This window comes from Xyrauchen texanus, chromosome 48, assembly GCF_025860055.1.
Source record: "Xyrauchen texanus isolate HMW12.3.18 chromosome 48, RBS_HiC_50CHRs, whole genome shotgun sequence".
NCBI classification, from domain to species: domain Eukaryota; kingdom Metazoa; phylum Chordata; class Actinopteri; order Cypriniformes; family Catostomidae; genus Xyrauchen; species Xyrauchen texanus.
Window position 1 is genome coordinate 26737537 of NC_068323.1, and position 14372 is coordinate 26751908.

Below are 14372 nucleotides of genomic sequence, written 5' to 3' on the forward strand. Positions count from 1 at the left end.
TGAAGAAAATGTGAGTGGTGCTTGCCGTGGCAAAACTCGTCAAACAGCATGTTGTAACTTGAAAAGAACAAAAATAATGGTCGTAAATAAATCAACCCAGAAGTCTGTACGATTTTCTGGTGCAGAAATATGTGATTTGTTTCTCGGTTGCTAGGGTAAGCCCATGCGGTTGCTATGCAGTTACCAAGGTAATACAATACATGGCTTCTTTCCATCCTGAGTGAAATAAGTCAACCCGGAAGTCTGTAGTGTGTTCTGGTGCAGAGATATGTGATTTGTTGCTCGGTTGCTAGGGTAACCCCATCTGGTTGCTAGGCAGTTACCATAGTGATACTAATGAAGTCTCCTTGCCATCCTGGTTTAAATAAATCAACCCAGTAGTCTGTATGATTTTCTGGTGCAGAAATATGTGATTTGTTACTCGGTTGCTAGGATACTCTGTTTAGTTGCTAGGGTGTGGCTTGGCAGCTGCCAATCATGAATCTCCAAAGGCTGCGTGTCAGTATGAATGACATAAACCAACTCCCATGCCTCTGTGACATTCAGAATGGAAGATATCCCTGTATGGATTTTGGTTGCTAAGGTGCTCGACAATGGTTGCTAGGGAGGGGCTAGGAAGTGTTGAGGTGATTCATGATTGGCTGTTTGCTGCTCCGAGTCAAACGAGACCACCCTGGTGTTTCTATGACACTTCTATCCGGAGATATCCCTTTGATGTCTTTCATTAGAAGTCTATGGGAGTTGTTGCTAAGGTGCTTTAAATTGTTGCTAGGGCGTGGCTTGATAGCTTCACAATGATCCCGAGAGACTGATTGGTCGTCTGAGTAAAATGAGCCCGCCCCCTTGTCTCTATGACACTGTGATCCAGAGCTATGTTCAATCCAAAATCCCTATGCAATTTCATTTCATGGGCCGTCCTACACCATTGTAAGTCAATGGGGGCAATTTTGGGCAGCTCTTGCCCCCCAGGGGTGCAGCTTTTACCACATAATGAGGTATGCTCTTACAGAGCCTGCCAGCCTCTTGAAATGTGGCAAATCACATGTTTCTGCGAAATCCTCGCTCGGAGCTGTGACGCGTCAAAGTTTGTCGCAATGTTAAGTCTGTGGGATTTTTCGGGCGCTTTTTTGCCCCTGGGGCAAACACCGTACCCCCGATCGCTTATAAAAGTCATAGCACACGTGTCCTCAATAGGCCGTTCGATTTGACACCTCATTCGTGGGTCTACGCCAAACGGTGCGGGACGAGTTAGGTGCCGAAGTTTTGTACGGAGATATAATAATAAGAAGAAAAACTAGATAGGTACATTTCCTGAAGAAAATGTGAGTGGTGCTTGTCGTGGCAAAACTCGTCAAACAGCATGTTGTAACTTGAAATGAACAAAAATCATGGTGATAAATAAATCAACCCAGAAGTCTCTACGTTTTTGTGATGCAGAGATATGTGATTTGTTACTCGGTTGCTAGGGTAACCCCATCTGGTTGCTAGGCAGTTACCATAGTGATACTAATGAAGTGTCTTTGCCATCCTGATTGAAATAAGTCAACCCGGAAGTCTCTACGTTTTTGTGATGCAGAGATATGTGATTTGTTACTCGGTTGATAGGGAAAGCCCATGTGGTTGCTATGCAGTTACCAAGGTAATACAATACATGGCTCCTTTCCATCCTGAGTGAAATAAGTCAACCCGGAAGTCTGTAGTGTTTTCTGGTGCAGAGATATGTGATTTGTTACTCGGTTGCTAGGGTAACCCCATCTGGTTGCTAGGCAGTTAGCATAGTGATACTAATCAAGTGTCCTTGCCATGCTGATTGAAATAAGTCAACCCGGAAGTCTCTATGTTTTTCTGATGCAGAGATATGTGTTTTGTTACTCGGTTGCTAGTGTAACCCCATCTGGTTGCTAGGCAGTTACCATAGTGATACTAATGAAGTCTCCTTGCCATCCTGATTGAAATAAGTCAACCCGGAAGTCTCTATGTTTTTCTGATGCAGAGATATGTGATTTGTTACTTGGTTGCTAGGGTAACCCCATCTGGTTGCTAGGCAGTTATCATAGTGATACTAATCAAGTCTCCTTGCCATCCTGATTGAAATAAGTCAACCCGGAAGTCTCTACGTTTTTCTGATGCAGAGATATGTGATTTGTTACTCGGTTGCTAGGGTAACCCCATCTGGTTGCTAGGCAGTTACCATAGTGATACTAATCAAGTGTCCTTGCCATCCTGATTGGAATAAGTCAACCCGGAAGTCTCTATGTTTTTCTGATGCAGAGATATGTGATTTGTTACTCGGTTGCTAGGGTAACCCCATCTGGTTGCTAGGCAGTTACCATAGTGATACTAATCAAGTGTCCTTGCCATCCTGATTGAAATAAGTCAACCCGGAAGTCTCTACGTTTTTCTGATGCAGAGATATGTGATTTGTTACTCGGTTGCTAGGGTAACCCCATCTGGTTGCTAGGCAGTTACCATAGTGATACAAATCAAGTCTCCTTGCCATCCTGATTGAAATAAATCAACCCGGAAGTCTGTACTCTTTTGTGGTGCCGAGATATGTGATTTGTTTCTCGGTTGCTAGGGTAACCCCATCTGGTTGCTAGGCAGTTACCATAGTGATACGAATCAAGTCTCCTTGCCATCCTGATTGAAGTAAATCAACCCAGAAGTCTCTCTGATTTTCTGGTGCAGAGATATAGTTACAGCTAAACGGTTGCTAGGGTACTCTGTTTAGTTGCTAGGGAGTGGCTTGGCAGCTGCCAATCATGAATCTCCAAAGGCTGCTTGTCAGTATGAATGATATAAACCAACTCCCATGCCTCTGTGACATTCAGAATGGAAGATATCCCTCTATGGATTTTGGTTGTTAAGGTGCTCGACAATGGTTGCTAGGGAGGGGCTAGGAAGTGTTGATTTGATGCATGATTGGCTGTTTGCTGTCCCGAGTCAAACGAGACCACCCTTGTGTTTCTATGACACTTCTATCCGGAGATATCCCTTTGATCTGTTTCAATAGAAGTCTATGGGACTTGTTGCTAAGGTGCTCTTAATGGTTGGTAGGGCGTGGCTTGATAGCTTCACAATGATCCTGAGAGACTGATTGGTCGTCTGAGTAAAATGAGCCCACCCCTCGTCTCTATGACACTGTGATCCAGAGCTATGTTCAATACAAATCCCTATGCCTTTTCATTTCATGGGCCGTCCTACACCATTATAAGTCAATTGGGGCATTTTTGGGCAGCTCCTGCCCCCCAGGGGTGCAACTTTTACCCCATATTGAGGTATGCTCTTACAGAGCCTGCCAGCCTCTTCAAATGTGGCAAATCACACGTTTCTACGAAATCCTCGCTTGGAGCTGTGACGCATCAAAGTTTGTCTCAATGTTAAGTCTATGGGATTTTTCGGCCGCTTTTTTGCCCCTGGGGCAAATACCGTACCCCCGATCGCTTATAAAAGTCATAGCACATGTGTCCTCAATAGGCCGTTCGATTTGACACCTCATTCGTGGGTCTACGCCAAACGGTGCGGGACGAGTTAGGTGCCGAAGTTTTGTTAAGAGATATAAAAATAAAAATAAAAATAAAAATAAAAAGTATAATAATAAGTATGTGAGATTACAATAGTGATGCTTTGCAAGCACCACTAACTAGATAGGTACATTTCCTGAAGAAAATGTGAGTGGTGCTTGCCGTGGCAAAACTCGTCAAATAGCATGCTTGAAAAGAACAAAAATTATGGTCATAAATAAATCAACCCAGAAGTCTCTACGTTTTTCTGATGCAGAGATATGTGATTTGTTACTCGGTTGCTAGGGTAAACCCATCTGGTTGCTAGGCAGTTACCATAGTGATAGTAATGAAGTCTCCTTGCCATCCTTATTGAAATAAGTCAACCCGGAAGTCTGTACTATTTTCTGGTGCAGAGATATGTGATTTGTTACTCGGTTGCTAGGGTAACCCCATCTGGTTGCTAGGCAGTTTCCATAGTGATAGTAATCAAGTTTCCTTGCCATCCTGAGTGAAATAAATCAACCCAGAAGTCTGTACTATTTTCTGGTGTAGAGATATGTGATTTGTTACTCGGTTGCTAGGGTACTATGTGTAGTTGCTAGGGAGTGGCTTGGCAGCTGCCAATCATGAAATTCCAAAGGCTGCTTGTCAGTATGAATGACATAAATCAACTCCCATGCCTCTGTGACATTCAGAATGGAAGATATCCCTGTATGGATTTTGGTTGCTAAGGTGCTAGACAATAGTTGCTAGGGAGGGGCTAGGAAGTGTTGAGGTGATTCATGATTGGCTGTTTGCTGCCCCGAGTGAAACGAGACCACCCTTGTGTTGGTATGACACTTGTAGCCGGAGATATCCCTTTGATCTCTTTCATTAGAAGTCTATGGGAGTTGTTGCTAAGGTCCTCTAAATGGTTGCTAGGGCGTGGCTTGATAGCTTTGCAATGATCCTGAGAGACTGATTGGTCGTCTTAGTAAAATGAGGCAGGCCCCTTGTCTCTATGACACTGTGATCCAGAGCTATGTTTAATTAAAAATCCCTATTTCATGGGCCGTCCTACACCATTGTAAGTCAATGGGGGCAACTTTGGGCAGCTCCTGCCCCCCAGGGGTGCAACTTTTACCCCATATTGAGGTATGGTCTTACAGAGCCTGCCAGCCTCTTCAAATGTGGCAAATCACACGTTTCTGCGAAATCCTCGCTCGGAGCTGTGACGCGTCAAAGTTTGTCTCAATGTTAAGTCAATGGGATTTTTCGGCCGCTTTTTTGCCCCTGGGGCAAATACCGTACCCCCGATCGCTTATAAAAGTCATAGCACACGTGTCCTCAATAGGCCGTTCGATTTGATACCTCATTCGTGGGTCTACGCCAAACGGTGCGGGACGAGTTAGGTGCCGAAGTTTTGTTAAGAGATATAATAAAAATAACTAGATAGGTACATTTCCTGAAGAAAATGTGAGTGGTGCTTGCCGTGGCAAAACTCGTCAAATAGCCTGCTTGAAAAGAACAGAAATTGTGGTCATAAATAAATCAACCCAGAAGTCTGTATAATTTTCTGGTGCAGAAATATGTGATTTGTTACTAGGTTGCTAGGGTAAGCCCATATGGTTGCTATGCAGTTAGCATAGGTAATACAATACATGGCTCCTTTCCATCCTGAGTGAAATAAGTCAACCCAAAAATCTGTACTGTTTTCTGGTGCAGAGATATGTGATTTGTTACTCGGTTGCTAGGGTAACCCCATGTGGTTGCTAGGCAGTTACCATAGTGATACTTATCAAGTCTCCTTGCTATCCAGAGTAAAATCAGTCAACCAGGAAGTCTCTACGATGTTCTGATCCAGAGATATGTGATTTGTTATTTGGTTGCTAGGGTAACCCCTCCTTGTTGCTAGGAAGTTACCATAGTGATACTTATGAAGTGTCCTTGCCATCCTGAGTGAAATAAACCAACCCAGAAGTCTCTACGTTTTTCTGATGCAGAGATATGTGATTTGTTACTTGGTTGCTAGGGTAACCCCATCTGGTTGCTAGGCAGTTACCATATTGATACTAATGAAGTGTCCTTGCCATCCTGGTTGAAATAAATCAACCCGGAAGTCTGTACTCTTTTCTGGTGCCGAGATCTGTGATTTGTTTCTCGGTTGCTAGGGTAACCCCATCTGGTTGCTAGGCAGTTACCATAGTGATAGTAATCAAGTGTCCTTGCGATCCTGAGTGAAATAAATGAACCCGGAAGTCAGTACTATTTTCTGGTGCAGAGATATGTGATTTGTTACTCGGTTGCTAGGGTAACCCCATCTGGTTGCTAGGCAGTTACCATAGTGATAGTAATCAAGTGTCCTTGCCATCCTGATTGAAATAAGTCAACCCAGAAGTATCTACGTTTTACTGATGCAGAGATATGTGATTTGTTACTCGGTTGCTAGGGTAACCCCATGTGGTTGCTAGGCAGTTACCATATTGATACTAATGAAGTGTCCTTGCCATCCTGGTTGAAATAAATCAACCTGGAAGTCTGTACTCTTTTCTGGTGCCGAGATATGTGATGTGTTTCTCGGTTGCTAGGGTAACCCCATCTGGTTGCTAGGCAGTTACCATAGTGATAGTAATCAAGTGTCCTTGCCATCCTGAGTGAAATAAATCAACCCGGAAGTCAGTACTATTTTCTGGTGCAGAGATATGTGATTTGTTACTCGGTTGCTAGGGTAACCCCATCTGGTTGCTAGGCAGTAATCGTAGTGATAGTAATCAAGTGTCCTTGCCATCCTGATTGAAATAAGTCAACCCGGAAGTCTCTACGTTTTTCTGATGCAGAGATATGTGATTTGTTATTTGGTTGCTAGGGTAACCCCATCTGGTTGCTAGGCAGTTACCATAGTGATAGTAATCAAGTGTCCTTGCCATCCTGATTGAAATAAGTCAACCCAGAAGTATCTACGTTTTTCTGATGCAGAGATATGTGATTTGTTACTCGGTTGCTAGGGTAACCCCATGTGGTTGCTAGGCAGTTACCATATTGATACTAATGAAGTGTCCTTGCCATCCTGGTTGAAATAAATCAACCTGGAAGTCTGTACTCTTTTCTGGTGCCGAGATATGTGATGTGTTTCTCGGTTGCTAGGGTAACCCCATCTGGTTGCTAGGCAGTTACCATAGTGATAGTAATCAAGTGTCCTTGCCATCCTGAGTGAAATAAATCAACCCGGAAGTCAGTACTATTTTCTGGTGCAGAGATATGTGATTTGTTACTCGGTTGCTAGGGTAACCCCATCTGGTTGCTAGGCAGTAATCATAGTGATAGTAATCAAGTGTCCTTGCCATCCTGATTGAAATAAGTCAACCCGGAAGTCTCTACGTTTTTCTGATGCAGAGATATGTGATTTGTTACTCGGTTGCTAGGGTAACCCCATCTGGTTGCTAGGCAGTTACCATAGTGATAGTAATGAAGTGTCCTTGCCATCCTGAGTGAAATAAATCAACCCGGAAGTCAGTACTATTTTCTGGTGCAGAGATATGTGATTTGTTACTCGGTTGCTAGGGTAACCCCATCTGGTTGCTAGGCAGTAATCATAGTGATAGTAATCAAGTGTCCTTGCCATCCTGATTGAAATAAGTCAACCCGGAAGTCTCTACGTTTTTCTGATGCAGAGATATGTGATTTGTTACTCGGTTGCTAGGGTAACCCCATCTGGTTGCTAGGCAGTTACCTTAGTGATACTAATGAAGTCTCTTTGCCATCCTGATTGAAATAAATCAACCCAGAAGTTTCTCTGATTTTCTGGTGCAGAGATATAGTTACTGCTAAAGGGTTGCTAGGGTACTCTGTTTAGTTGCTAGGGAGTGGCTTGGCAGCTGCCAATCATTAATCTCCAACGGCTGCTTGTCAGTATGAATGATATAAACCAACTCCCATGCCTCTGTGACATTCAGAATGGAAGATATCCTCTATGGATTTTGGTTGCTAAGGTGCTCGACAATGGTTGCTAGGGAGGGGCTAGGAAGTGTTGAGGTGATTCATGATTGGCTGTTTGCTGCCCCGAGTGAAACGAGACCACCCTTGTGTTTCTATGAAACTTCTATCCGGAGATATCCCTTTGATGTCTTTCATTAGAAGTCTATGGGACTTGTTGCTAAGGTGCTCTAAATTGTTGCTAGGGCGTGGCTTGATAGATTCAAAATGATCCTGAGATACTGATTGGTCGTCTGAGTAAAATGAGCCCGCCCCATTGTCTCTATGACACTGTGATCCAGAGCTATGTTGAATACAAATCCCAATGCCATTTCATTTCATGGGCCGTCCTACACCATTGTAAGTCAATTGGGGCATTTTTGGGCAGCTCCTGCCCCCAGGGGTGCAACTTTTACCCCATTTTGAGGTATGCTCTTACAGAGCCTGCCAGCCTCTTCAAATGTGGCAAATCACACGTTTCTGCGAAATCCTCGCTCGGAGCTGTGACGCGTCAAAGTTTGTCGCAATGTTAAGTCTATGGGATTTTTCGGCCGCTTTTTTGCCCCTGGGGCAATTACCGTACCCCGATCGCTTATAAAAGTCATAGCACACGTGTCCTCAATAGGCCGTTCGATTTGACACCTCATTCGTGGGTCTACGCCAAACGGTGCGGGACGAGTTAGGTGCCGAAGTTTTGTACGGAGATAGAATAATAAAAAGTATAAAAATAAAAATAAGTATGTGAGATTACAATAGTGATGCTTTGCAAGCACCACTAAAAATAAAAAGTATAATAATAAGTATGTGAGATTACAATAGTGATGCTTTGCAAGCACCACTAAAAATAAAAATAAAAATAATAAGTATGTGAGATTACAATAGTGATGCTTTGCAAGCACCACTAATAAGTATGTGAGATTACAATAGTGATGCTTTGCAAGCACCACTAATAATAAGTATGTGAGATTACAATAGTGATGCTTTGCAAGCACCACTAATAAAAATAAAAATAATAAGTATGTGAGATTACAATAGTGATGCTTTGCAAGCACCACTAATAATAAGTATGTGAGATTACAATAGTGATGCTTTGCAAGCACCACTAATAATGAGGATCAGAATGTGGATTCAAACTTGAAGGAAGGAATGATAATAGAAGACCCGTCCCCTAATAATGAGAAAGTTACAGAGGAAGTAGTAAGACAAAACAGGGAACAATGAAGAAAGTTAATGTTGTAACTGATGTGGCTGTTGAGGGAAGCACTGTGGTAAATGGGTCTGAGCAGGGTGATACTGTGGAGAATTTAGAGAATACAAGCCAGAGGAATGATGATGCAAGCGTTTTGAAAGGTGATGTTTTGGAAAGAGGAAAGATAGTATCTTTGATTAAGAAGGTGCAATCAGATATGGTTGATGAGGAGATGGATGGTGATGGCGATGATGATGATGGTGGTGGGTTGTCTGATTCCTCAGATGTGTCAGATGTTTTATAAATAAGCTGTGAGCAGGTTTATTCACTAGATGAAATAAATAAATTCCTGGACAAAACCTTTGGAAAACCTGTTGATGTACGGAATCATTTTTCTGATCTGAAGAGGTTTGAGACTTCTGTTCGTTATTGGCAGAGGAAGGTTGGAGAAGATGAACTCAGTCAGCGAAAGAGATTTCGTTTAAAAAAGTTTCTTGCAAAACTGCGAAGGGATAAAACCCCTATAAAACGTAAATTCAAATAGTTGAATCAATGGTTTACATATCACTCAGGATGACTTTACTACACTCTTTATTTTTTTCTGTCTCTCTTTTCTTATATCTCTTTATAATTTCTATGGAGATGATAAGGGTAGCTTCTTTAAATGTTAACGGAGGGAGAGACAGGAGCAAGAGAGCAATGGTGGCAGAATTAATTAATATTAAGAATGTAAGTGTTTCTTTTTACAAGAAACACATACAGACTGTAATAATGAAGTAGAGTGGTGTAGATGTGGATGGGGGAGAGCGTCTTCAGTCATGGCTCAAATTTGAGTGCTGGAGTAGCTATTCTTTTCTCAAAAAATTTGAACTTGAAAATTTTGTCAACTGAAGAAATAGATAAGGGTAGAGTTTTAATGGTTGCTGGAGAAATAAATGATTTAAAATGTATTTTTATAAATGTTTATGCTCCAAACAATGGCTCAGATCGTGTGGAAGTGTTTAGGAAGTTGCAGAGTGCATTAAGAAAATGTGATAATGACTCTTGCATCATAATGGGTGGGGATTGGAATTGCACTACAAATTTTCTTTTAGACAGGAAAAGAGAGGAGTCTCATCTACCTTCTAGTAATGCTCTTCAGAATATTATTGATGAATTTGAGTTGATGGATGTGTGGAGGAACATGAATAAGAGAATTAGTATGTATGGGTTAAAATACTAGACTCTAATGTAACTGGAGCAAAACTAGATTTTGTGAAAAGTTTGGTGATTTTTGGAATTTGTGGCAGTTGAATAAACGTAATTTTGAAAAAAATAACAAAATGGTGGGAGGTGGGGAAAGCACAGATAAAGGTTTTTTGTCCAAAAAATTTCCTACAATACTACTGTGTGTGTTAAAAAGAAAATTGAGCAGTTGGAGAAAGAAATTATTGGTATGGAAAATGTGATGGATGTAAATGTTTTGGGTGTATCCAATGACTTAAGGAATAAGAAACTTGAATTAAGATCCATCTTAGAGGAAAGAGCGAAGGGCGCTTTAATTAGAGCAAGAATTTCTTCCATCAAGGACATTGACTCTCCCACTTCTTATTTTTTTAATCTTGAGCGGAAAGTTGCGCAACAAAAGCGCATATTTCACCTGCGCAAGGAAAATGGAACTTTAACATCAAATCCAACAGAAATGAGGAAAATGGCAATGGATTTTTATGCTGACTTGTATGGACATACTGGCTGTGACTCTGAGAACATGGCACAATTATTACAAGGACTTCCAAAGTTGCAACCTGAGGACAAGAAAAAGCTTGACACCATGATCAGCCTTAATGAACTTTCAGATGCAGTTCAGCAACTCTCCACAGGGCGTGCACCAGGAATAGATGGTTTGTCTGCCGAATTTTACAAGACTTTTTGGACTGATTTAGGTGAAGACTTTTATGAAGTTTGTTGCGAATGTTTTGAAAAGGGAATGTTACCAACTAGCTGTCAGAGGGCTGTGATCTCTATTTTACCAAAAAATGGAGATCTTGGTTTTTTTAAAAATTGGCGCCCTGTTTCTTTGATGTGCGCGGACTATAAAATATTGGCAAAAGTTTTAGCCAATAGGTTAAAAAAATACTTACATATTGTGGTCAAAGGAGAGCAAACTTACTGTATTCCGGGTCGTACAATCATGGACAATCTGTTTTTAATAAGAGATGTTATTGATGTGTCTATCAATGAAAATTGCAACGTTGGTTTTTTGTCTATTGATCAGGAGAAAGCTTTTGATCGGGTGGGTCATGAGTACATTTTTAAAGTTTTGGAATCTTTTGGGTTTGGGAATTGTTTTATTTCATGGATCCAATTGATGTATAAAGGGGCTTCAATAATGCTTAAGATGGGGAATGGTTTGACTTATCCAGTGCCGGTGAAAAGAGGTATTCGACAGGGGTGTCCTCTCTCAGGGCAACTCTATAGCCTAGCAATTGAGCCCCTGTTATGCAAATTAAAAAATGGATTAAGGGGTTTTAGGGTCCCAGGTGACCCAAGGGAGTCGAGATGTTTTGTGTCGGCTTATGCTGATGATGTAACTATTTTTGTCACTGGGCAAGAAGATATGCAAATATTATGTGAGAATTTGTATATTTACGAGAAAGCGTCGTCAGCTAAAGTCAATTGGGGGAAAAGTAATGGTTTTATTGTGGGCCAGTGGGAAAATGGTGGGCCACCTCCACTTCCTGGGGGATTGCATTGGGGAAGAGAAGGTATTAAAATTCTCGGAGTGTTTTTAGGAGTAGTAAATTATAGAGAAAAGAACTGGGAGGGTTTGCTGGAGAAGGTGTCTGCTAAATTGTCTAAATGGAAATGGCTATTGCCAGAGCTATCCTACAGGGGTACAGTTTTGGTTACAAATAACCTGGCCGCCTCCATGTTATGGCAAAGACTCAACGTTTTAGAGTCACCAGATGACATTGTTAAAAGTATCCAGAGAAAATTGGTGGAGTTCTTTTGGTCAGGACAGCATTGGATTCCTGCGGCAGCTCTGTATCTTCCAACTCAAGAGGGGGGACAAGGTTTGGTTGACGTAAGGAGTAGGATCAGCACTTTTCAATTACAGGCAGCACAGAGACTGCTGTATGAGGAGGACGTGGGGTGGACAGATGTGGCATGCGCTCTGTTGAGAAGAACATCTAATCTGGGATACGACAAGCAGCTGTTTTTACTGAAAGTTAATGAACTGGATTTTAATCACTTGACTTCATTCTACCAATTAATGCTAAAAGTGTGGAACATGACGTTTTCTGTGACCAGAGAGATGTTGCGACCACAGGACTGGATTATGGGAGAACCCCTGTTTCATAACTCTTGGATACAAACAAACTTTTTGTCTTCAAGCAGTGTGAGGAACTGTCTGGTCAGAGCGGGATGTAGAAAGATCGAACATCTAAGGGATGGCAATGGGTGGAGGACGGCAGATTCAATTCAGCACAGGACAGGAATACGCTCTTTACGTCTCTTGGATCGGATGTTGGAGGAAGTACACTCAGCGCTGCCTGGAGCCTGCAGAGAAGCACTGGGAGTGCCTTCGCAGGGATGGAGCTATAGATTTCCAGCATTACGGGTCTCTGCTGCACGGGAAGGGCCGGATGATGAGGATTCTTTTGTGTCCTTTAAAACTCCAGAGTTGGGATTATTTCAAGACATTGGCAAAAAGGCATTATACATTGTGTGTGTTAAAGTGTCTCATCAAACTGTTTTGAGAAGGGTTAAAACATGGAGGTGGACAGAAGTGTTTGGGCCGGACTTCAGAGGATGCTGGAGATCTCTGTACAAACCTCCAATAGGAGGTTTGTATAGCATATGGCGTATAGCAGATTTACAGTGGAGACTGATGTATGGTATAATAGCTACGAACAGACACGTGGCGCACCTGAATCCAGAAGTAGGGCGGGAATGTCCTTTTTGTGGAACGGAGGAAACGGTTGATCACTTGTTTATCCAGTGTGAAAGGTTAAGAGATCTTTTAACTTTTTAGAGGTTTGTTTTGAAAGCATGTGTGAGGAATTTTCTTGTCAAGTTTTTATTAGTGGTCCGAAGTACAAAGTCAGTGATCGAAGGAAAGTGGTTTTGTTAAATTACCTTGTGGGGACAGCTAAGATGGCAATTTGGAAGACACGTAAAAACAGGATTTTGGGAACTGGTTCAGTTGATGCAGAGAGAGTTCTGAAAGGGATGGTGGCTGCTCGAATTAAAATTGAGTATGCTTATTTCAAATTTGTTAATAATATTATGGATTTTTCTGCAATGTGGTCAGTGGGAGGTTTTTTGTGTGAGGTTGGTGAGGACGAAATGTTGGTTGTAAAGATGTAATGAAAGGGCTGCAATCTGTATTGATCGGATTGTGTTTTAATTTATTTTAAATTTATTTATATTTTTGCAGTTTTTTGGATGACATATTGGATTGACATATGATAAATGATAAAATAAATATGTATATATATATATATATATAGAGAGAGAGAGAGAGAGAGAGAGAGAGAGAGAGAGAGAGAGAGAGAGAGAGAAAGAGTATATAAATGCTTCAATATGTCCCTCCCAAACTTCATGTACTTCAACACAGAAAAGTAAACTGTGATCTTCAAACTATTTGTCTGTCTGTCTTAAAACTGTCACATTATGTTAGCATTGCCAAATACATTAAGCTCTATGGAACAAAGCTTCAGCAAATCATGTGAAAGCAGCTTCAGTTTATTGCTGTCATCTAACCTTCCAAAGAATAGCAGCAGTATGATTGCACAATTTTCCCACACCCTGCAATGCACGAACATCCTGATGTCCGCACCTCTCTTGCCTGTGTAGTAAGTGCCCAAGCTCAATGGAACAGACACTACAAGCTCTGACCAGGCTCAATATCTGCTTCAAGTAAATGTAATTATCTACGGTCTTAATCAGAACACGTCCAACCAGGCTGCTGTGAAAATACTGATAAGCTTCAGAGCCTTTCATGTTATTCATAGATTCTACATCACTAGCATTTTTTCATATCACCCTCCCACTCGTCATTAATAACAGATGGGTGGGGAAGAACAATATCACCTTGCTTTAATACTTCTGTCATATGTTCCTAAGTTTCTGTCATATTTCATGCTGCATTATTACATAGCATAATGCTAGTTTACACTTAACCGGAAGTTCCGCTAACATCACCAGCAAAGCGTCATGGGACACTTGGGAATATTGTGGATAGGGTTAGGAATCAGTGGATTTTTGGATAGGTTGTATTTATTTGAATTAGCTTAAATGTATATAAAAACAATAGAAGTATATGATATGTCCTCATTTAGATAATATAAATGTATGTTGGTCTTTGCTCAGTCACATGTGAATTTTACACTAAACTCACAGATTCACTCTTCTTGTTCTTCTCTGCTGTTTCATTGGTGGTGATCTCAGGGTTTGGTTGTTCCTGGGTTTGTTTTTCATTCTTCTGTTTGGCTGTACCTCCTTCTCCAGGCAAGGCGACCTCCCCAACACCAAGTGCCTCCTCTTTATATGACCTCACAAAGTCAGTCATGGCTCTCAGCTCTGCCTCAGACAGGCTGTGGCAGCATGATGGGTCCTGATCGTACAATGGCAGCTGTCTTATCAGTTGCCTGTGGCGATATAACGCCCCTTCTGTGCTGGCCACAGGACGCCTGTCTGCAGGGAGAAGCTCCATGTACTGCATTGCCTGACAGACAGAGAGA

The 14372-nt window shown here is 41.7% G+C and overlaps 1 protein-coding gene across 1 annotated transcript in view; it reads right to left on the reverse strand.

Annotated features, from left to right (window-relative positions):
* lmcd1 (LIM and cysteine-rich domains 1) overlaps positions 1-14372 on the reverse strand; it is a 109653-nt gene that overhangs the window by 30996 nt on the left and 64285 nt on the right. Inside the window, exon 4 of the mRNA XM_052121709.1 lies at positions 14030-14356. Within this exon, the coding sequence (XP_051977669.1) occupies positions 14030-14356 (327 nt within the window). The remainder of the gene's footprint in view (positions 1-14029; positions 14357-14372) is intronic.